General features: G+C 34.4%; 1 protein-coding gene across 5 annotated transcripts in view; it reads left to right on the forward strand.

Moving 5' to 3' along the window:
* ANO5 (anoctamin 5) overlaps window positions 1–22,262 on the forward strand; it is a 97,533-nt gene that overhangs the window by 8,253 nt on the left and 67,018 nt on the right. For 4 of the 5 annotated variants that reach the window (XM_082684139.1, XM_082684136.1, XM_082684138.1 and 1 more), the window contains exons 2-3: window positions 2,291–2,337; window positions 13,305–13,355. In XM_082684139.1, the coding sequence (XP_082540265.1) occupies window positions 2,291–2,337; window positions 13,305–13,355 (98 nt within the window). The remainder of the gene's footprint in view (window positions 1–2,290; window positions 2,338–13,304; window positions 13,356–22,262) is intronic. The other variant, XM_082684137.1, reaches the window with a different exon arrangement.

Below are 22,262 nucleotides of genomic sequence, written 5' to 3' on the forward strand. Positions count from 1 at the left end.
AAAATCTTTAAAAAAAAAAGAAAAACCAAAAGAATAAACCTGGAAGATTCACACTTCTTGATTTATAAACTTACCATAGAGCTACAGTAATAAAAACAGTGTGGAACTGGCATGGAAACAGACATAGACCAATGGAATGGAATAGAAAGCCCAGAAATAAACTCCCACATATATGGTCAAGTGACTTCTGGGGAAAGGACAGTTTTTTCATCAGATGGTGCTGGAAATTTGGATACCCACATAACAAAAGAATGAAATTGGACCCTTACCACCACCATATACAAAAGTTAACGCAAAATGGATCAAACCTAAATGTAAGACCTAAAACTATTAACCTCTTAGAATAAAAGAGAGCAAGGTTCGTAATGTTGGATTTGGCAGTGGCTTCTTGTATGTGACACCAAATGCACATGCAAGAAAAGAAAAAGAGACAAAATGACCTCATGAATATGAAAAAAAATTGCGCATCAAAAGATAGTATAAAACAGTCTAAAAAAGCAAACCACAGAATGGGAGAAAATGTTTCCAAATCATATATCTAATTCAGAATATATAAGGAGCTCCTGTAACTCAACAATAAAAAAAAATATGGTTAAAAAAACAGGCAAAGGATTTGGATACACATACATAAAAATATAAAATTGGCCAGTAAGATGCTCAATAGCAAAGTCAAAGAAAAGATGCTCAATAGCAAAGTCATTAGGGAAGTGCAAGTCAAAACTAACGTGAGCTACCACCTCAAACCCATTAAAATGGCCACTATCAAAAAAACAAACAAACAAACAAAAATAGGATTTGATGAGAATGTGGAGTCATTAGAATCTTATGGACTGTTGGTGAGAATGTATAATGGTTGCTATTGAAAACAATATGGCAGTTCCTCAGAAAATTAAAAATTGAATTGCCATACGATCCAGCAATTCCACTTTTCAGTATATGCTCAAAATAATTGAAAGGAGGATCTCAAAGGGATATTTTTACAGCCATGTTGATAGCAGCATTATTCATAATAGCTAAAATATGGAAACAGTCCAAGTGTTCATTAACAGATGAGTGGATAGATAAAATCTGGTATACACATACAGTAGAATATTATGTAGCCTCAAAAAAGAAGGATATATGCTACAACATTGATGAACCTTGAGGACATTATGCTAGGTGAAATAAACCACTCACATAATGACAAATTCTGTATGATTCCACTTTTATGAGGTACATAGAGTAGTCAAGACTGTAGAGACAGAAAATAGAATGGTGGTTGCCAGGGACTGGAGGAGAGGAGAATGAGGAGTCATTGTTAATGGGTATTGTGTTTCGGCTTTACAACATGTAAGAGTTCTGGAGATAGATGGTGGTGATGGTTGCTCAATATTATGAATATATTTAATACCTTTGAATAGTACACTTAAAAATGGTTGGATAGTAAGGTTTGTTATCTATATTTTACACAATAAAAAATGGGAAAGGACAGCAAAAAAAAAGAAAGAAAGAAAGAAAGAAAAAAGAAATAGAAAGAGGTATACAAGTGGTAGATTTGTATTTTCTATATTTTTAGAATATATATGAACACTTCCTAAGGTTAGAATTACTGTAGATGGCCCCTTATTCCATTCCCATTGTGATTTTCTCCAAAAAATGTTTTTATATAGGAAGGTTTTGACTTGAAAAGTATTTCTCAGTGTTTCTCCAATGTAGAATCACTAGAGAATGAAAATCTTCTGTTTAATTTTTTTTTTTAGCATCAGAAGCTTATTCGAGGATGTATTTCAGCCCAAATGACTTAACACATAACTATCACAAAGATACTCATGTGTATGAGGAAAGTCATTTGACCTGTTTAGAACTGGTGGTGTCCTTCAGTGCTTTCCTCGCACACAGTTTTGTTCAACTCCAGGAAAACACGCTGACAGAATATTAAATCTCACACAGTGAAAACTAAGAGGTAAAGATGAACATCCCTATGGGATGCTTTCCTCTTTGCAGTTTTGTGGCTACAGATTAATAACTGCATTTATTGGAGTTAATTTTATTTCTTAGTAGGTAAGATTATACTTAACACATCAGTGTTTACTTTTCCTCTGGGTTATAGACAGTTTTTGGTGCTGACTTCTACTGACAGCTATTTTGAACAACTTCGCTCCAGGAAGGTTTTGGATGCTTCCTTCTGGTATTTTTTCTTTCAAGTCTTTTGTTTAATTTTGGAATTCCTTTTTTCTCCTCATGCAGACTTTTGACCTATTCTGATAAGTTGGTCATTCTAACATTTTTTTTCCTTTCTTATTTAATTTAGAAAGACTATCCAATTTAGAAGCAGAATATGTTTTCGGAATGAATGAGGTAAGTTAAATGTATATATATTTGCTTCGTATAAGTCAGAACAGAAAATCAAGACAAGGTTAGAAATGTACTTCATCTGAATACTTGGGTCTTTGTAATTTATTATTTACTCATACCACATTCTTATTATTTTGTCCTCTGATCTATTCATGATTTTGGTAAGGAGAGAAAATTCCATATTTCATGCAGATTTAATATTCAATCTTTCTAGATGTGATAAGGGAGCAAATAAAAGTTTGGATTAGTTTTGAGGCTCCCAGTGAAACCAACTCAGATATTCTGAGTTTTGCTGTGTAAGAGAAGAATATTTGGCTTAAGAAGAATATTTGTTAGAGTATAATGTGGGTGGGATATGTGACAGCTTTTTATGCTACCCTTATTGGTATGTGAAGAGTGCTTATTGATGACCATGCTACATTTGAATGACTCAACTCAAATTAAGTACATATATTAAATAAAATAATAATAAAATTAAATACAAGTTGTAAAAGTAAAAAAAAAAACTTAACTAAAGGTTTTATTTTATTTATATAAACTCACAATAATACACTAAAAATTCACATTTCTTCTATACAGAGTATAGTCATTCTAAAGATATTTCGGATAAAATAATCTTTCTGATAGGCTCTAGCTGACACAAAAGCACTCACAGATATAGACTTCTTTGAATTGGGTTGGGGTGTTGAGCCAGATAGGAACAAAGTTCCTTAAAAATAGATAGTTTTTAAAGAATGACTGAAATTTGCACCCTGGGAAATACAACCCACCGGATAGATGGACTGAATAAGCTGGTTGACTTAAGATTTACAGAAGTTCTGGGATTCCTTTAAAACCTATGACCAAAATGCTGGGAGATAAAGAACATGGCAACCAAGGGGACTATGAAAATCATTTAGTTCAGTGACTTTTACAGTGTAGTTTGTAGACCACCTGGATAACAATTATATTAAAATTCTCTTTAAAATGTAGACTCCTGGGTCCAATCTTAGACTGCTGATCATATTACTGGGGGATAATGTTACAGAGTCATGATTTAAAATAACACCCCAAGTGATCTTTATTGTTACTGAAGTTTGAAAACCACTGTCATAAAGCAGAGTCTCCACAACTTAAAGTGATGTAATATGACCCAGGGAACATATTTATTAAATAAGTAAGTGAATCAAGGTCACTATGTGAAAAATAACATGAAAATATTGTATGTCTCTGGAGTGGACTGAAGAAACAGTTATCATATGAGATTTACTGATCCAATTTAAATGGTAATAAATAGATTGTCATTTTCATGTTGTTCATATTGACATAATAGTAATATACTCTTCACAGATCTCTATATGCATTGCTGAAGTTAACTTCAATTAGAGTTCATTTCTTGCTTCTGTGTGTATCTTTCATTTGCATACACACACTCTAGACTTAAACTTCTATAATAGAAAAACAATTTCATCAAGTCATATTTGTTCTGTTCCTTATCTCTTTGCATATTTAAAAAGCAATGGATATTGCTTCCTTGCTTTCAACCTTGGATGAGTCTTCATTTGAAACAATTTTACTTAGATTTTTAAGGCTTCACATTTGATTTAACTTTTTTCATATAAAGTACTTTGGAATAAAAATAACATCTCTCTGAAGCATAATTAAAGAATGCATAATAAAGTTTGGAATTATTAAATGGGTATATTATCAAATTAATCAGTTCAAAAGTAGCTTTTACTTCCAGAAAGATGGAATAGAAAAAAATTTTCCTGTTCCTTCTGCTAAATACTTTTAAAAACCTGGGCATTATATATAAAACAAGAAAACTCTGAAAGTTAGAAGAAGAAAACTGTCTAGTGACCGCAGGACCCAAGGGACAACTAACTGAAGTTAGTTCGCTAGGTTTTAGTGAGGAGACTAGGCTTTAACCCCTGTCTGGTGATAACAGGATGCCCCAAATCCTCCTAGAGTTTGTGTCAAAGAACTCTGAATGAGGAGCCAGGACTTTCATTCCCACTGGATGTTAACATGTCCATCTCTCATAATCCCCTGCATGAAGTCGGTGGAGACCATGTAAGCAGCTAGACTTCCTCTCTCATCAGTAGAAATAAAGTGCCCAATCCTTTTCTGCCAGGTTGGTATTAGAGGTAGCCCAATGGAGAGCCAGTAGTTTCATCATGTGGGAGAAAAGCTACCTCATTATCTCTCCCTGACAGTGAAGGCCATGTGGGGAACAGCAGGAGGCACCCTTGCCCTTTTTAGCCAGATTGGGATCAGTGAAGGTCTAATGGTAAGTTTGAACCCCCAACACCAGTCACCATTAATGAGAAACACTTCTACCACCTTTACCACCATTTCATGTCCACAGAGGCTAAGTGGGGAACCTGGACTTCTACTTGCATCAGCTAGTAATCATATACCACCAGAGAAGTATCATAGGAGACTTAATAAAACATAAGGTTTAGGGAGCCTGGGTTCAGGTCATGATCCTAGAGTCCCAGGATCTAGTCCCACATCGGGCTTCCTGCTCACTTGACGGGGGTCTGCTTCTCCCTCTGACCTCTCCCCCTCATGCTCTCTCTTCCCATTGTGTCTCTCAAATAAATAGATAAAATATTAAAAAAAAAACAAAAGGTTTCAATAAAATCTACTCATAATATAATACTCAAAAGTTCTAAAGTCCAGATTTCTAGAGGAAAGTCACATGTAATACAAGACCCAGAAGGATAGCAGCTTGAATGAGAAAAGACAGATAACAACGCTGAGGTGACCCGGGTGTTATAATTATTTAGATAAGGATTGTAGAGCTACATAATAATGCTTCAGTGAGTATTTGTGAACATTCTTTGAACAAATAAGAAAATAGAATTCTCAGCAAAAAAAAAAAAAAAAAAATGAAGAACATAATGGAAAGCTTAAAACTGAAAAATAGAATAACTGAAATAAAAACAAAACAAAACAAAACAAAAACCTCAACAGCAAAGTGGAAATGATAAAAGAAATCACTGAATCTGGAGATAGAATAGAAATTTTTATTTGTCAAAAGAGCTAAAGTACAAATTCAAGAATCTGAGGGAACCACAGAAATAAGTAAGTCCAAAGAAATTCACACCAATTCACAAAACTAGATACAAGAAAAAGAAAATTTGAAGGCAGTGAGAGAGAAACAACTTCTTAACTACAAGGGAACGATAATTATAATTGCTGTAGATTTCTCATCAGAAACTATGAGGCTGAAGGAACTGGTACACATGTTTTTTCAAATAAAAAGAAAGAAAGAAAGGAAGGAAAAGAAAAGAAAAAGAAGAAGAAAAAGAAAAAAAAGCCAATCCAGAATTCTACAGCCAGTGAAAATATCCTTAGAAATGAGCAAGACAGGGACGCCTGGGTGGCTCCGTTGGTTAAGCAGCTGCCTTCGGCTCAGGTCATGATCCCAGCATCCTGGAATCGAGTCCCACATCGGGCTCCTTGCTCAGCAGGGAGCCTGCTTCTCCCTCTGCCTCTGCCTGCCATTCTGTCTGCCTGTGCTCGCTCTCTCCCCCTCTCTCTGATAAATAAATAAAATCTAAAAAAAAAAAAAAAAAAAAAAAAGAAATGAGCAAGACATTCTCAAGAGAAGGAAGTGAAGGAAGACTGAGGAAACTTTTTACAAATTTTTACCAGCACATCTACCTTAATAGATTGATCAAAGGAAGTTCTCCAACAGAAAATAGAAAGAATTTTGTAACATGAGGGAGGAGGAAAGAAACAACAACAGGAAGAATAAAAATAAGATTTTATCCTCTTATCAAACTTATGTTTGACAGTTGAAGTAAAAACTTTAAGAACATCTGATGTGGTTCTCAGTGTATGCAGAGAAATATAGAAGATAATTATAACAAAGTCTGGGATATAAAGAAAGGTGAGGATTTTATGTCTTACTTGAGAGAGAAAGCATGTATACTGTAGACTGTGATAAGTAATGTATATATAATTTAATATAAAAAGCAACCATTTTTAAAACTATATGAAGAGATACACTCAAAAACTGTTTCGAGGGACACCTGGGTGGTTCAGTGGGCTAAAGCCTCTGCCTTCAGCTCAGGTCATGATCCCAGGGTCCTGGGATCAAGCCCTGCATCAAGCTCTCTACTCAGCAGGGAGCTTGCTTCCTCCTTTCTCTCTGCCTGCCTCTCTGCCTACTTGTGGTCTCTGTCAAATAAATAAACAGAATCTTTAAAAAAACAAAAACAAAAACTTTCAATAAATAAAAGTGGAATTATAAAATAAGATTTCAGTAACCCACAGGAAGTCATGAAAAGACAGAGAAACACAAAATGGAGGGAACAAATAGAACCAAAAAATAAAAAGGAAGAATTAATCTCTAATGTGTGTCAATAATTACATGAAATGTAAGAGATTTGAAAAGTGGCTTAAAAAGCATGACAATAAGAATTAAAAATATACATTATGGCTGAAGATATATGCAAATGTTAATAAGAAGAAAGTAGAGGTGTTACATTAATATCCTATAAAGTATACTTTGGAGCAAAGAAAATTACTGGACAGAGGGGGACATTATATAATGATGAAAAGGGTCCATTCAACAATAAAACATAGCAATGCTAAAAGTTGTATGCACCAAATAATAGCATCACAATATGTGAAGCAAAAACTAATATAATGGAAGGAAGTAATGCACAACTCTATAATTATAATTGGAGACCTCACCTCTTTCTTAACAACAGATGAAAAAACTAAATAGAAACCAGCAAGGGTATAGGTGGGCTCAACAATAGGAGAGGATTGTTATCCAATGGGATATAATTGACATTTATTGACTATTATACCTAACAGCAGAATACACATCCACCTCAAGTGTTGATGGAATATATGCCAAGAAATACCATATCGTGAGCCATAGAAAAACCTTAACAAATTTAAAATAATTCAATTCATGCAGAGTTAGTTCTCTGACCACAATAAAGTCAAACTAGAAATTGGTGCGAGAGAGAGAACAGGAACAGCTCCAACAATTGGAAACTAAACAACATACTTCTAAACAATCTGAAGGACAAAGAAAGTCTCAAGAAAAAGACAAAACCAAAACAAAACAACATTCAACTGAATAAAAGTGAAAATACAATATACTAACATTTGAGGGGTGTAGACAAAGCAATGCTGAGAGGGAAAATGTAGCCCTAAATGTTTGTTAGTAGAAAGGAGAAGTCTCAAGTCAATAATAAGCTTCCATCTCAAGAAATAAGAGCAAAACAAACCCAGAGAAAACAAAGCCATGGAAATAACAAAGGTAAGAGCAGAAATCAAGGAATTGAAAATTGAAAAATGTTAGATAAAATAATTGAAATGAAAAGCTGTTTTTTTGAAAAGATAATAAAATTGACAGACATTTAGCAAGACTTACCAAAAAAGTATAGGAGAGAGAGAGCAAGGGAGAGAGAAGAGATAGACATACTATCAGGAATAAAATAAGGCATATCACTATAGATTTTGTAGATATCAAAATTACAATAAAGGAATACTAAGAATAATTCTACACATATAAATTTGACAACTTAAATAAGGTGGATGAATTCCTTAAAATCACAAGCTATCTTAACCCATTCAATATTAAATTGATAATATGAATAGTTTCACAATTATTAAGGAAATAAAATGAGTAACTTAAGGACTTCTTCCCCCACAGAAATCTCTAGGCCCAGATGGCTTCACTGGAGAATTCTGCCAAATGTTTAAAGAATAATTAACACCAATCTCTTCCAGACAGTAAAAGAGGAATGAACACTTCCTAATTCATTTTAGAGGCTTGCATTACCCTCGTACTAAACCAAACAAAAATAGTACCAAAGAAAAGAGAGAGAAAACTACAGACTAACATTTTTCATGATCACAGACACAAAAATCTTTAGTAAAATAATTTGCAAATGGAATATGAAAAGAATAGAATACCATAACCAAGTGAAATTTATTCTGATGGAAGGCTCATTCATTTTCCAAAAATCAATTGATGTACTTGATTATATAAAAAGGATAAAGAATAAAAATCAGATGATTTAATTTTTTTCAGAAAAATCACTTATTTTATATATACACCCACATATTTATCTATATCTATATGTGTATCTATATCTAATCTCAGAAAACTAGAAATAGAGAGGAACTTTTTTACCTGAAAAAGACCATCAATAAAACAATAGCATCATATTAAGCAGTAAAAGACTGAATGCTTTCCATTATGGTCAAAAACATGACAAGAATATCTTCCTTTATCCCTCCTATTAAACATAGTACTGAAAATTCTTGTAATAAGGTAAATTAAAACACATATGGATAAGAAAGGAATAAAAACTCTGCCAGGTTGTAGATGACACAGTGGTCTAAACAGAAAAATCTAAGAACTCTACAAAATAAACAAGCAAAACCAACCCCTCCAAAAACCAAAACCAAACCAAACCAAAACAAAAACCCCAAAAAACCCTCCTGGAGCAAAGAAGCAAATTTCATACAGAAATCAATTGCACTTCTATATATGACCAGTAAACACATGGAAGCCCAAATTGGTATATGGGTTAATCAATTCCTATCAAAGTCTCAGCAAGACTTTTTATAGACATAGACAAAATTATTTAAAAATTTATATGAAAATGCAAAGGAAGTAGAAGAGATAAAACAGTTTGAAAAAAGAAAGTGGGAGGAATCCTTTTTTTTTTTTTTTTTTTTAGCTACAGTTTAATCAAGATATTGTGTTATTTCCAGAGAGAGGCATGTAGATTAATGAAACAGAATGGAAACTTTGAAACTAGCCCCACACAGTTACTCCCAAATGATTTTGGACAGATGAGTAAAAACAGTTCGATGGAGAAAGATCAGTCTTGTCAGCAAACGGTGCTGGAACATTTGGATATATATAGGCAGAATTATGAACTTGAACTTTAACCTCACACCTTATACAAAAATCAGTTCAACACTCATCACAGATTTCAATGTAAACCATTAAACTATACAACTTTTTGAAGAAAAAATAGGAGAAAACCTTTGGGAAGTAGGTCTTTGTAAAGAGCTATTAGACATGACACAAAAGCATGATCCGTAAAAGAAAAATTGATAAGTTGGACTTTTTCAAACCTAAAAACTTTTGTTTTATGTAAGATCGTAGTAAGAGGAACAGACAAGCCACAGATCTGGAGAAAACATGTGCAAATTGCATATCTAAGAGATCCCTATCTACAGTATTATAAAGAAACAGCAAAACCCAGTATTAAAAAACAACCAGCCCCAGTGAGTGAAATATACGATGATATATTTCCTTAAAGAGGATATAGATGGCAAATAAATACATCTGGCAAATAAAAGATGTTCAATAAGACTAACAATTAAGGAATTGCAAAATAAGGCCAAAGTGAGCTATCACTATATGCCCCCGAGAACAGCTAAAATGGAAAATAGTGATGATACCAAACAGCGGTGGAGATGCTGAGAAACCAGGGCTCTCATACATGGTTGGTAGGGATGGAAAATAGGAACAGTCACATTAAGGAAACTGGGGTAGTTTCTTTTCTTTTCTTTTTAAAGAATTTATTTATTAGTTGACAGAGGGAGATCACAAGTAGGCAGAGAGGCAGAGAGAGAAGGGGAAGCAGGCTTCCTGCTGAGCAGAGAGCCGGATGCAGGGCTTGATCACAGGACCCTGGAATCATGACCAGAGCTGAAGGGAGAGGCTTAACCCACTGAGCCACCCAAGCGCCCTGTGGGGCAGTTTCTTAAAAAAGAAAAAAAAAAAAAAAAACTAAACATACACTTACCCTATGACTCAGTAATCACACCCCTGGGCATTTATCCCACAAAAATGAAAACATAATCACATGAAAATCTTGAACCAACTGTTTTGAGTAGCTTTTATTGTAGTAGTTCAGAGTACAAATAACCTGAATGTCCAACAGTAGGTGACCGGTTAAATCAATTGTGCCATAGCTCACCATGGACTGCTACCTACCAATAAAAGGAATCAATTATTGATATGCACACAGCCGAGATGGATCTCCAGGGCATTAAACTTAACGAAAAACGAATCCCAAAGGCCACATACTTTATGATTCTATTTTTATATCTCTTGAAATAACATTATAATAGAGATGGAGAAAAAATTAGTGCTTGTTAGTGGTTATGGATGTTTGGGGGAGAAATATAGACATAACTCTTAAAGGAGTAGCACAAAGGAGATCCATCTGGCTATAATTGCTCTGTGTAAAATTGGACTGGTTCTTACTCAAATGTACAGATGTGATACAACACAGTGCTATGCAGCTATGCACACACATTGTACTCATGTCAGTTTCCTGGTTTTGAGGTTGTATCATAGTTATACTAGGCATTAATCATTGGGGGAAATTGGGTGATGGGCACATGAGATTTCTATCTTTGCAAATTTCTAGGAATCTATAATTATTTCACAATGAACAGAAAAAAATAAATGCAACTTATGTAACTTTTCCTCAATGCCAATTTGATTTCCTTTTATCGACTCAAATGCTATAAAAATGAAAAATCTACATATTAATAAGAGAATATTCACCCAAGCTTTGGATTGAGGCAAAGATGACCAGAATAATTCAATTCAAGATAGAATACATATAAATTCTAGGCTCACTATTTTAAAATTTTCTTACACTTTCAAATGATTCCTTCTTTCACAATTGCTTAAACTTGAAAAGGACTGAATTCTAGACTATTACTTCTGATCTGCAGTTGATGTAGGTCATCACTGAAAATTGTTAGTATTTTTTTGGAGATCCAGAGAATGCATGTGAATTAAAAATTTATGGGATGATAAATATATTAAATTTATGATATGATCACTAGGAATTAAGCAAATATTAATTTTAAAATGTTAACATATATTGAAAACTTCCCACGTGTTACCATATTTAATTTCACTGTGCTAAAATGGTGGCATGGAGAGGTTAACTTGCTCAAGTTGATATGTATCAAGTCATTAGTTTTGCATAACTGAAGAAAAAGGTTATGAAGAGTCTTTAAAATGAGATTAAACTAGTTTGCTATACCCATAAAACTCTGGTGTTGGGCTTCTGAACCCAAGCAGGCTGATTCTAGAGCTTGCTCTCTTAATCACTCTACAGTATTACCTCTTTAAGAATACTGCTTTAAAAAATCCTGTGTAGAAGTACTTTTTTCCCCCTGAATTTCAATTTCCAAACAATTGCTTCTTATGTTTAGAATAGTCGGGATTGCTACTTAGTTTCTATGGTGATGTACAGATCTGAATACTGCCTCATTTTTGTTTTGTTTTATTTTTGTTTTTGCTACTAGAAGTTTCCATCAATCATTCATCTATTTATTCATTTCATTACATTTTGTACCATTTCATTCTGTTCTATAATGGCTGGGGTCAGGGAAGGAGGCAGCCTGAGACAGGAAAGTCACAGCTATGGAAGGGGGAAATGTAGAATTGAGAACAGCACGGATTTTCCCTTGGCCTGAGACTAAGGTCAGTGACACATTAAACAATGAAATACTCAGCAAAAATTATGAAGGAACCTATGTGAATTTGATTTTGCAAACTGCAGATACACTCACAGGTTTTGATTGGAAAGTCACAACAGGTTCATATTACTTAAAGGGAGAGGTCGTAAAGTGACTAGCCTGGTTGCGTTTGGGACATTTAATGTATTTTTTTTTTTTGTACGTTCTTTTAAGTAAACAACTGGCCGCTTTCTACCATAAATGAAAAAGATTATTTTATGAGGAGTCAGCCTAAGGTGAAGCTATAATAGATTTATATATTATCTTAAAGGCAGAAATATAGGTGCACAATTTATTATTAGAGGCTGCTACTTTAGAATTGAGGGATAGAGATATTCATTAGCTCATATCTGATGTATTTAGGTGAGTTAATGGGATCCATTCAAGGTCTATAGGCAGAACACACATCAGTGAAAAGAGGATTTTGAGCATATATTTACTCTTTGACTCAGTTTACCATAGTTCTTCCAACTGTTTCAGCATAGCTTTAATACCATAGATGACATCTATCTTTTCATGGAATTTATTTTGAATACCATAAATGAAAATCAATAGGTGTTCAAAATTCTTTTCCTTGTCCTCCTTAAGAAAACAGATAAATTAGTCTTGTTTTGTTTTTGTTTTTGTTTTTCTTGTGGCACCTGGGTATAATGATGCTGTTTGTGATTTTCCAAGAACCAGGTAAGTGAATTTCCTCATCTAGCTATGAGTTTAAGGTTCTTTTTTGCTGACTGCTGCTTCTCCATAGCACCCCCTGGTGCCTGACACCAGAGACCACAAGAAGTGATCGGGTGTGGCTCCAGGGGCGTGTGCTGTGATGTGCAGTAGATCAGGGAATATGAGGATTTAAAATCCAATATACAGAGGCCTAGCTATTACTTTAATTATAAGTGTTCTGTGTGTATTTATAGCCAAGTATGGCTTTTTTTCTTGGGTTGTAAGTGCAGATCCTTAAGAATTCTGGTGGTGTGTTTCCTAAGGTATTTACTTTATTTAATAAATTAATAAATAAAATAATTTAATTATTTAATTTAATAAATATTTGTTTAATAATCCCCCCCCCCAAAATGTTGAAAGGCCTGAAATAGCCGGTTAATTCTGCCTTTCCTTGTGGTCCTGCTCACGACCCAACATCATTCAAAGGGTAGTACTCTTTGCTAATTTCTCTATAATATAGTAGTTTCTTAACCACTTCTCACATCTTGGGTTTTTTGATTTGATAAAGCTACCTTCAAAATTCTCATTCTTTCTCAAGCTCTTTCTGCCTGCATGCGCGCACGCACACACACACACACACAGTTTTGCATTCAATTTCAGGTGTTCTGGAAGTTCTCTGAATTGCAGATTTTGTATTTCTGTATTGAGAACCTAGAGTTTTTGTAGTTGAAAGTTATATCCTCCCCACTTGCATTATTATTAACAGCATTCTGTCTTCCCCATGTTACTGTTAGCAGTCCCTGAGCAGCAGAGAGACCAGCTTTCTCATCAGTGAAGAACCAGTGGTAAGCAGCCATCACTATACTTTCCTGCATGGACACAAATGGGGTATTATTGTGTAGTCAGAGCGGGTGATGCTCTCTTTCCCAGGTCAGTTATCTTTCAGGTCCTCGTACGTGATATTTGAGAATTAATTACTTTGGGAAAAAATCAGTTTCTTATGGGGAAAAAAATAACATCAAACATATCTATGAGAAATACATAGAAATATAAAGCATGGTTGTTTGCTTGCATTTTAATTTCTCAGTTTTACAAATGAGAAAAAAAAAAAAGAAGGATCTCAGAGGCTTAATGACTTGACCAAAATTATCCTGACGTTGAAGAGGTGGATCCTGGACTAGAGCTCGAGTTTCTGAACTGTGGTTCAGTATTCTTTCTTCCTATTTCACCCCTTCAGTCCTTTCCCCTTTGAGTACATGCATAATAAATATCATGAAGTACAATTTATTTAATAATCAAATTTGAATATCAATTAAGAGGTTAGCAAAGGGATTTAAAATTTTTCACTAATTGCTTAGTAAAAAAATGATGCTGTTTGGGAAGATGGAGAAATAGAGTTATATTCTTATACTGACAATTTTAACATGGGTGATGTTTTGCTTTCCGTTAGCATACTGATCTGTAATGTTCCAGAATGAAGGATGTGGGGTGATCAAATTATAATAATTGAAACTTTGTTGGTTCTTTTTTTTTTTTGGATTATGTAAAACATTTATATTATTCCAAAGTTGAAAGCCATAGATCAAATAAGGTTTAATGGAACCAAAAGCTTATGCTATTTTGCTGTCACTCTTTAAGAAGAATAACGGAACAATAATAATTTACTTTAAAAAATTTACAAACTATTTGACCATGAGGACGTATTTTTAGAATGTCCTTTGAAATACTTGGAGGGGCTGGTGCAAGCAAGAAGCGTAAAGAAGAACGTAAATAAATTTACCTTTATTAGCTTGAAGTTAAATCTATGTGAGGATGAAACTGTAAAACGCAGCATTTTCAGAGAAAATTTTCTTTTTTGTTTTTCCTCTTAATCCTCTGTAGTAATCATTTGTACTTGGGTTATCCTTTTAACGTGTCCTTTACTTTTCCATTCATAAGTGTGTGTGTGTGTGTGTGTGTACACATACATCTGTATATTTATATTCCTCCTACTTCTTACACTAAAGGCAGCATACTGTATGGACTGGTCTGTTCCTTCGTTTTCACTTAACATAACCTGAGTTCATGCAATATTGTATGTAGATTTCACTCCTATTCATTTGTATGTTGCATGATATTACATTGTGGGGGTTTGGCATGGTGTATTCATTCAGTCCCCTTACTGATGCACATTTGAGTTATTTTTAATCTTTTGTTATCACAAATATTGTTATAATAAATACCCTTGACAGTCAATCTTGATAATATTCTGGCCAGTGTTAAATAAGATTTCTGCATAAAAGAATAAACATATGTAATTTTGCCACATATTGCCAAATTCCCCTTTGATTTACATTTCTGACAAGTGTAGGAAGATGCCTCCATCAGTTAGCTGTGTATCTTAGTGTGGTTTATTTATTTTTCTTAAAGATTTTATTTTATTTATTTGACAGGGAGAGATAGATCACAAGTAGGCAGAGCAGCAGGCAGAGAGAGGAGGAAGCAGGCTTCCCGCTGAGCAGAGAGCTGGATACAGGGCTTAATCCCAGAACCCTGAGATCATGACCTGAGCTGAAGGCAGAGACCTAACCCACTGAGCCACCCAGCCACCCCCTTAGTGTGGTTTAAATTTTCCTTTCTCTCAGTATGAGTGGGACATCTATCTTTTCTTGTGTTGATGGTCATTTTACCTTATTTTTTCTGGATAACTCTGTTCATTGATTATGTCTATTTTCCTGTCAAACTGTTAGGTGTTTCCTTTTTCTCTTGAAAAATTTTTTTTGGAGCTGTTTACATATTTATTGTTAATCTCCTGCTTGTGATATGAGTTGTAAATAATTTCCCCATTATGTCATATGCTAGTGATTAAAATTCTAGATTCCAAATGATTTGAAAATTATTTATGATAGTTCATTTTTTTTGATGACATTGTCTTTGGTTAAACAGTAAGTTTTGGAAATTAAACAGTAAGCTTCTTTTTCAAATAAACTTTTAATTTGAGTACAGTTTTAGATTTACAGATTTACTTTGAATACAGTAGTACATCAAATTTCTTACACCCCATTTCCATTTTCCCTTGTTATTAGCATCTTTAATTAGTATGGTACAATTAATGAACTGTTATTGGTACATTATTATTAACTGAAGTCCATACTTTATTCGGATTTCTGTATTTTTTCCCTAATGTCCTTTTTTCTATTTCAGGATCCCATCAGGATACTATGTTGCATTTATTTATTTATTTATTTTTAGGTTTTTATTTTAATTCCAGTATAGGCAGCATACAGCGTTTTATTAGTTTCAGGTGTGTAGTATAGCAGTTCACCACTTCCGTACATCACCTGTTCTCATCACAAGTGCACTCCTTAATCCCCATCACCTGTTTCCCCCATCCTCCCACCTCCTCCCCTCTGGAAACCATCAGTCGGTTCTCTGTAGTTAAGAATCTGGTTCTTGGTTTGTTTCTCTTTCTTTTTTCCCCTTTGCTTGTTTGTTTTGTTTCTTAAATTCCATGTATGAGTGAGATCATATGTATTTGTCTTTCTCTGACTGACTTACTTCACTTAGCATTATACTCTGTAGCTCCATCCATGTCGTTGCAAATGGAACAATTTTATTCTTTTTATGCCTGAATAATATTCCAACGTATATATATGCCACGTCTTCTTTATCCATGCATCAATAGATGGACACTTACCTGCTTCTGTTATCTTTGACTAATGCTGTTATAAAAATATGGTGTCATGTATCCCTTTGAATTAGTGTTTTTGTATTCTTTGGGGAAATACTTAGTAGTATGATTACGGAATGGTAGGGCCATCTATTTTTTAACTCCTTCCAGAACCTCCATAGTATTTTCTACAGCAGCTGCACCAGTTTGCATTCCCACCAACCATGCATGAGGGTTCCTTTTCCTCCACATCCTCCCCAACACCTGGTTGTTTCTTGTCTTGTTCACTTTAGCCCTTTCTGACAGGCGTGAGGTGCTATCTCATTGTAGTTTTGATTTGCATTTCCCTGATGGTAATGAACATCTTTTCATGTGTCTGTTGGCCATCTGGATGTCTTCTTCGGAGAAATGTCCATTCATGCCTTCTGTCCATTTTAAAATTGGATTAGTTGTTGTTGTTGTTTTTAGAAGATTTTATTTATTTATTCATGAGAGACAGAGAGAGAGAGAAAGAGAGGCAGAGGCAGAAGGAGAAGCAGGCTCTCTGCAGAGCAGGGAGCCTGATGTGGGACTAGATTCCAGTTCCCTGGGATCATGACCTGAGCCGAATGCAGATGCTTAACTGACTGAGTCACACAGGCACCCCAAGATTATTTGTTTTTTTTTTTTTTTGAGTAGTTTCAGTTCTTTATATATTTTAGATCCTAACCCTTTATCAGATATGTCAAGATATTGCAAATATCTTCTCCTATTCTATAGGTTGCCTTTTATTTTTTGTTGATTTTTCCTTTGCTTTGCAGAAGCTTTTATTTTGATGTAATCCTAATAGTTTACTTTTGCTTTTGTTTCCTTTGCCCTAAGAGACTTAGCTAGAAAAAAGTTGCAACAGCAGTGTCAAAGTGGTAAAGTGGTTACTTCCTTTTTTTTTTTTTTTTTTAAAGTGGTTACTTCCTATAACCCCTTCTCTTCTAGGATTTCTCACATTTAGGTCTTTAACCCATTTTGAATTTATTTTTACTACACTGTATTTAGTAGGCATGTCTCCTCTTGGCTGTGACAGCTTCTTATACTTTTCATGTTTTTGATGACCTTCACAGTGTTGAGGAGTACTAACTAGACAATTTGTAGACTGTCCCCAAATTGGGATTTTTCTGATGTTTTTCTCATGATTAGACTGGAGTAAATGTGTTTTGGGGAGAAAGACAATAGAAGTTAAGTGATATTTTCATCACATTATATCAAGTGTATGCCCTGTCAACATGACTTACCATTCTTGATGTTAACTCCGATTGTCTGGTTTAAAATAGTGTTTGTAATTTTACTCTGCTATAAAGTTATTCTTTTTCTTCTCCCTTTCTATACTATATTCTTTAGAAGAAAGTCAACCTATGAAGCCGACACTTAAGGACTAGGGGGTTGCGTTTCAAGTTCTTAAGGGTAAATGAACTATTTAGAATTCTTCTATATGGAAAATTTATCTCTCATTCATTCATTCATTTATTTCTATCATGATGGACTCATAGATATTTATTTTCTATTTTGTGTTACAAACCCAATACTATTTATTTATTTTTTTGCTCAAATTGTTGTGGCTGTGGCTATATGGAACTTTCTTAACCCTATTAATTTCATTTTGTTTTGTTTTTAACATTTACTTACTTTGTGGCACTGCAACATGCCCTAAACTCATTTTATTCATTCCTTGTATCAGTCCTGGAATCAATCATTTCTCCAAGGAAATTTTCTTTTAATGTCACAGAAATATCACAAAAGAAGAATCTGTATCAATTAGGGTTCTATCAGCCATAATCAGAGTAGGATAATATGGGGAGGTCTGAATAAAAAACTTTTACAAATATAGGGTGCTAGAGAATGCTGCTATGTATAGTTATAGTATTCATGTATCAATTATTATTGATAGAACTGAAGGGAATAAAAAGAGAGCATCATGTACTGACAAGATTCTTGAGAGGCTCAATGACCTTGAGTGGAGGGGATACAGCCTTTCTGAATCTGACCTCGGGAAGGAAGACACTCATTCTCTGTCTTCTCTTTAATTTAATTTTTAATTAATTTTAATTGATTAATTAACTAAATTAATCAATTAAAATTAATTTTTAATTTAAAATCTTAACAGAAGTTTTTTTATTTATTTGACAGAAAGAGACACAGTGAAAAAGGGAACATAAGCAGGAGGAGTGGGAGAGGGAGAAGTAGTCTTCTTGCGGAGGAGGGAACCCGATGTGTGGCTCGATCCCAGAAACCTGGGATCATGACCTAAGCTAAAGGCAGATGCTTACCCACCAAGCCTCCCAGGCACCCTGGAATAATTAGTTTTTTTAACATAGCTCCCTTGCATGACAAAATATATTTTAGGCTTAATCATGAAATGAGTAATAATGTTGGCCAGAAAATAAATACATCAGTGGACATTTTATATTATTACATTTCATGTATGTATGTATGTGCACACATATACACACACACACACACACATGTTCTTACTAGTTAAAACATTTTTAAAAGTAAGTATGTTATTAAAAAATAATAATGAATATTTTAACATTATATTAGTTGAATTTTTGGAAAAAAGGGAGCAACCTTATCCCTGCATATTGGTCTATCTCAGCAATGAATTGCAGTTGCCTGTTTGGGGGCCTTTTGCAAATGTGTCATTGGTGTATTTAAAATTGAGCTTTGCATATTTATAGTTAATATTGTATAGCCAAATTTGTCAAATATACTCATAGTTGATAAAAATGATATATTTTATTCATTTTATCTTTTAAAATTTCTTTCCCATAAAGCAATGGATAAACAAATAGGAAGACTCTTAAGTATAAGGGATTAGAGATTCATAAAATCCCATTTCACAGTGAATTCCCAAGAAGTCATAATACTTCTCATGTCTTCAATGTTAGAGATCTGCTCTATCACTTCAAATGTCTTCAGAGTGGAAAAAAAAAATTCCATTTGAACTACCTTCACCAGAAAATACATCCTAAATTCTTTTTGCAAAAAACATCCAAAGATTTTCTTCTACAAACTACCCCCCGCCAAAACCACACCAAAACTAAAACAAAGAAAATGACCAAATGAGAGGGAGCATTGACATTATTTTTCCTATTTCTATAGAAGGAGTGTTGGGGCACCTGGGTGGCTCAGTCAGTTAAGCATCTGACTCTTGATTTTGTCTGAGGTTATGGTCTCAGGGACATGGGATCAAGCCCTGTGTTGGGCTCCATGTTCAGTGGGGAGTCTGCTTGGGATTCCCCCTCTCACTCTCCCTCTTTCCCTCCCACTGCTCATGTGCTCTCTCTGTCTCTCTCATAAATAAATAAATAAATAAATAAATAAATAAATAAATAACTTTTTTTTTTTTTTTTTTTTTAAAAAGGGGGACTGGCTACTTCTTGGTGAAATGGATTGAGAAATTCAGATACTGAAATTTTGATTTTTCTTGCCATGTAAGACCAGAATCTTTTGTCATTTTTCCTAGGATTCTTCTCATAAGTCGGATTCTCTTTTTATGTGCAAATATCCATTTTCTTAAATTTTTTACTACATGGTTAATTATTCTATGATTTTTATGTGCTGGTCTTTGAGGAACAGTCTTAATTAAAGCTTGGTGTTTCACTATACATTCTTAAGGTCCATTGCAAGTATATGGAAATATTTCTGTCTGATTAGCCCATTTAATATTTCAAACTAGAAAAATAGATAGAAAGGAAATTCCACATGGCTGTTACTGTATATTTTGAAGCTATAGTTTAAGCATAGAAATATGTAGAGACCACAGGGGCTGAGACTATGTAATACACTCAAAGCAATCTTCAAGGAAGTTACACATATACTATCAAAGCAAAGTCTGTTGCCCAATCCACAAGCATTGGCATATCCAGATATGGTTACACATAACTGGGGATTCTCCAAATTAACTTCCATTTACTAAATTGAAACTTACATATATAATATTAAAACTTGTCAGATACAACATAGAATTTGTTTAGGATTTAGACAAACATATTTTTCAAGAAGGAATATTTTACCAGTGTCCTAAGAATTTGCTGGTAGTTGATTTTTGTTGTTTTTATTATTTTATTGGGTGAAACTAAGGGTGTGCAAGCCTTTTGTGTACCTAGTTGATTCTGTGTCTTTATTACCATTTGCTGATAATTAGTAAGAATCTACCTGATAACATTAAACAAATAGAGTACCCAGTGTTTGGCACAAAGAAATTAAGATATGATAGCTTTTAATTAGTTTTAATTAGTTTTTCATTGCTATGGCTTTTGTTTAAATTTAGGACTTGTGTAGGATCCACTCAGTAGTGATTTTCGTAATTTGTAGATTGAGTGTCTCCATCCTTAACCTCAAGGGTTAATGTAGATTTAAATGTGAAATCAAATCCTCAAGAGCAGCTGGGCTTGGTCTTGCTTAGGAATTCAGAGCACTGAATGGCTTCCTGTATTATAACTCCCTGAGTTGTACTGATTTTCATTCGCTTACAGTATTTTTTACCAGAATTGTCTGTGATACTGGACTTTCATACCCTGCTCCTCTGTCACCAGTGATACAGTAGCAGAGACAGGAGCCAGAGTCAGCAATTTCTCAAGTGCTTCCTGCTCTCCCACACTGAGTAGTGCCTCTCTTGGTCAGTAACTGGTCTATTGAAGACATTCAAAAATGGCCAAGGAAGGGTGTGAGAAAAAAAATACATAAAGAGAGAGGAATGCAGATGAGTGATCAGAATTACATATAAAGAGAGAACGATGCCATTGACAACTCCTACTACGTGGCTCCAGTAATTCAGGTTATCAACACTACTCCTAAAGAAAGGACTCTAAAGTATCTTCATATGAATAAATTAGATTAAATTTAATGAATTGAAATTACGTAGGGAAAACTTTTATGAAAAGTTTATAATATATGAAAGTTTATTTTAATATTATGGTAATATTATGAAAAAGGCAAGAAACTGCATACATTAAATGATTTACTATATTAAAAAATTCAGTGCTTGAAGAAAGCCAGAAACAAATACATTAAATAGTTACTAAAGTAACAAGGAAATAGCACTGATTTTAAAAAATGCCTTTTCATTAGTTTCAGTGTTACCCATTTAAACATAATTTAGCACATGATGGAAATTTATAACAAAGTTATTAATTCTATAATTTTTTATCACTGGAACATAATTTTATCTTTTTGTGATCAAGTCCTTTGCTGGTGATCTTGTAATATATTTAAAATTAAGTTTAAGGGAACCTGGGTGGCTTAGTTGGTTAAGCGGCTGCCTTCGGCTCAGGTCATGTTTCTAGGGTCCTGGGATCGAGCCCCGCATCAGGCTTCCGACTCAGCAGAGAGCCTGCTTCTCTCTCTCTCCCTCTGCCTGTTGCTCTGCTTACTTGTGCTCTCTCTCTGTCAAATAAACAAATAAAATCTTAAGGAAAAAAATTAAGTTTAAAACATATTAACTGTTGAGGCAATATGTTTTCATGGTCAACTGCTGGTATTGATCCCATTGGCTTTTATATTGTGAAGAGATGTATTGGGAAAACTGCAAACTAACTTGATATTAGATGTATTTATTGAAGAAGGCTTTTTAGCAATCATCTGAGTAACTTTTTAAACCCTGCACTCTTAGCAAGTCTTAAATGTATGGTACTTAGTTAATTCATGACCCTAGGCCCAACTTAAGATTTTATTTATTTATTTGAGAGAGAGAGAGCACACACAAGCAGGGGGAAAGGCAGTGGGAGAGGGAGAAGCAGACTCCCCACTGAGAGGGAGCCTGATGCAGGGTTGGATCCCAGGACTCTGAGATAATGACCTGAGCCAAAGATAGATGCTTCATGGACTGAGCCTCCCAGGCGTCCCATGGGGCAGCTTATGGTATAGGCACTGTGGGCGCTGTGCCTACTCGGGCCTACGACACTTTTTGGAGCCCATGGAAATGTTTTAATTTTAATTTCTTCTAAAATAAAAATTAAACAAAAAGAACCCATAAAAGGGCAACTGGGTGGCTCGGTGGATTGGGCCTCTGCCTTCAGCTTGGGTTGTGGTCTAGGGGTCTTGGGATGGAGCCCCGAGTTGGGCTCTC

This window comes from Mustela nivalis, assembly GCF_964662115.1.
Source record: "Mustela nivalis genome assembly, chromosome: 9".
In the NCBI taxonomy this organism is placed as follows: Eukaryota; Metazoa; Chordata; class Mammalia; order Carnivora; family Mustelidae; genus Mustela; species Mustela nivalis.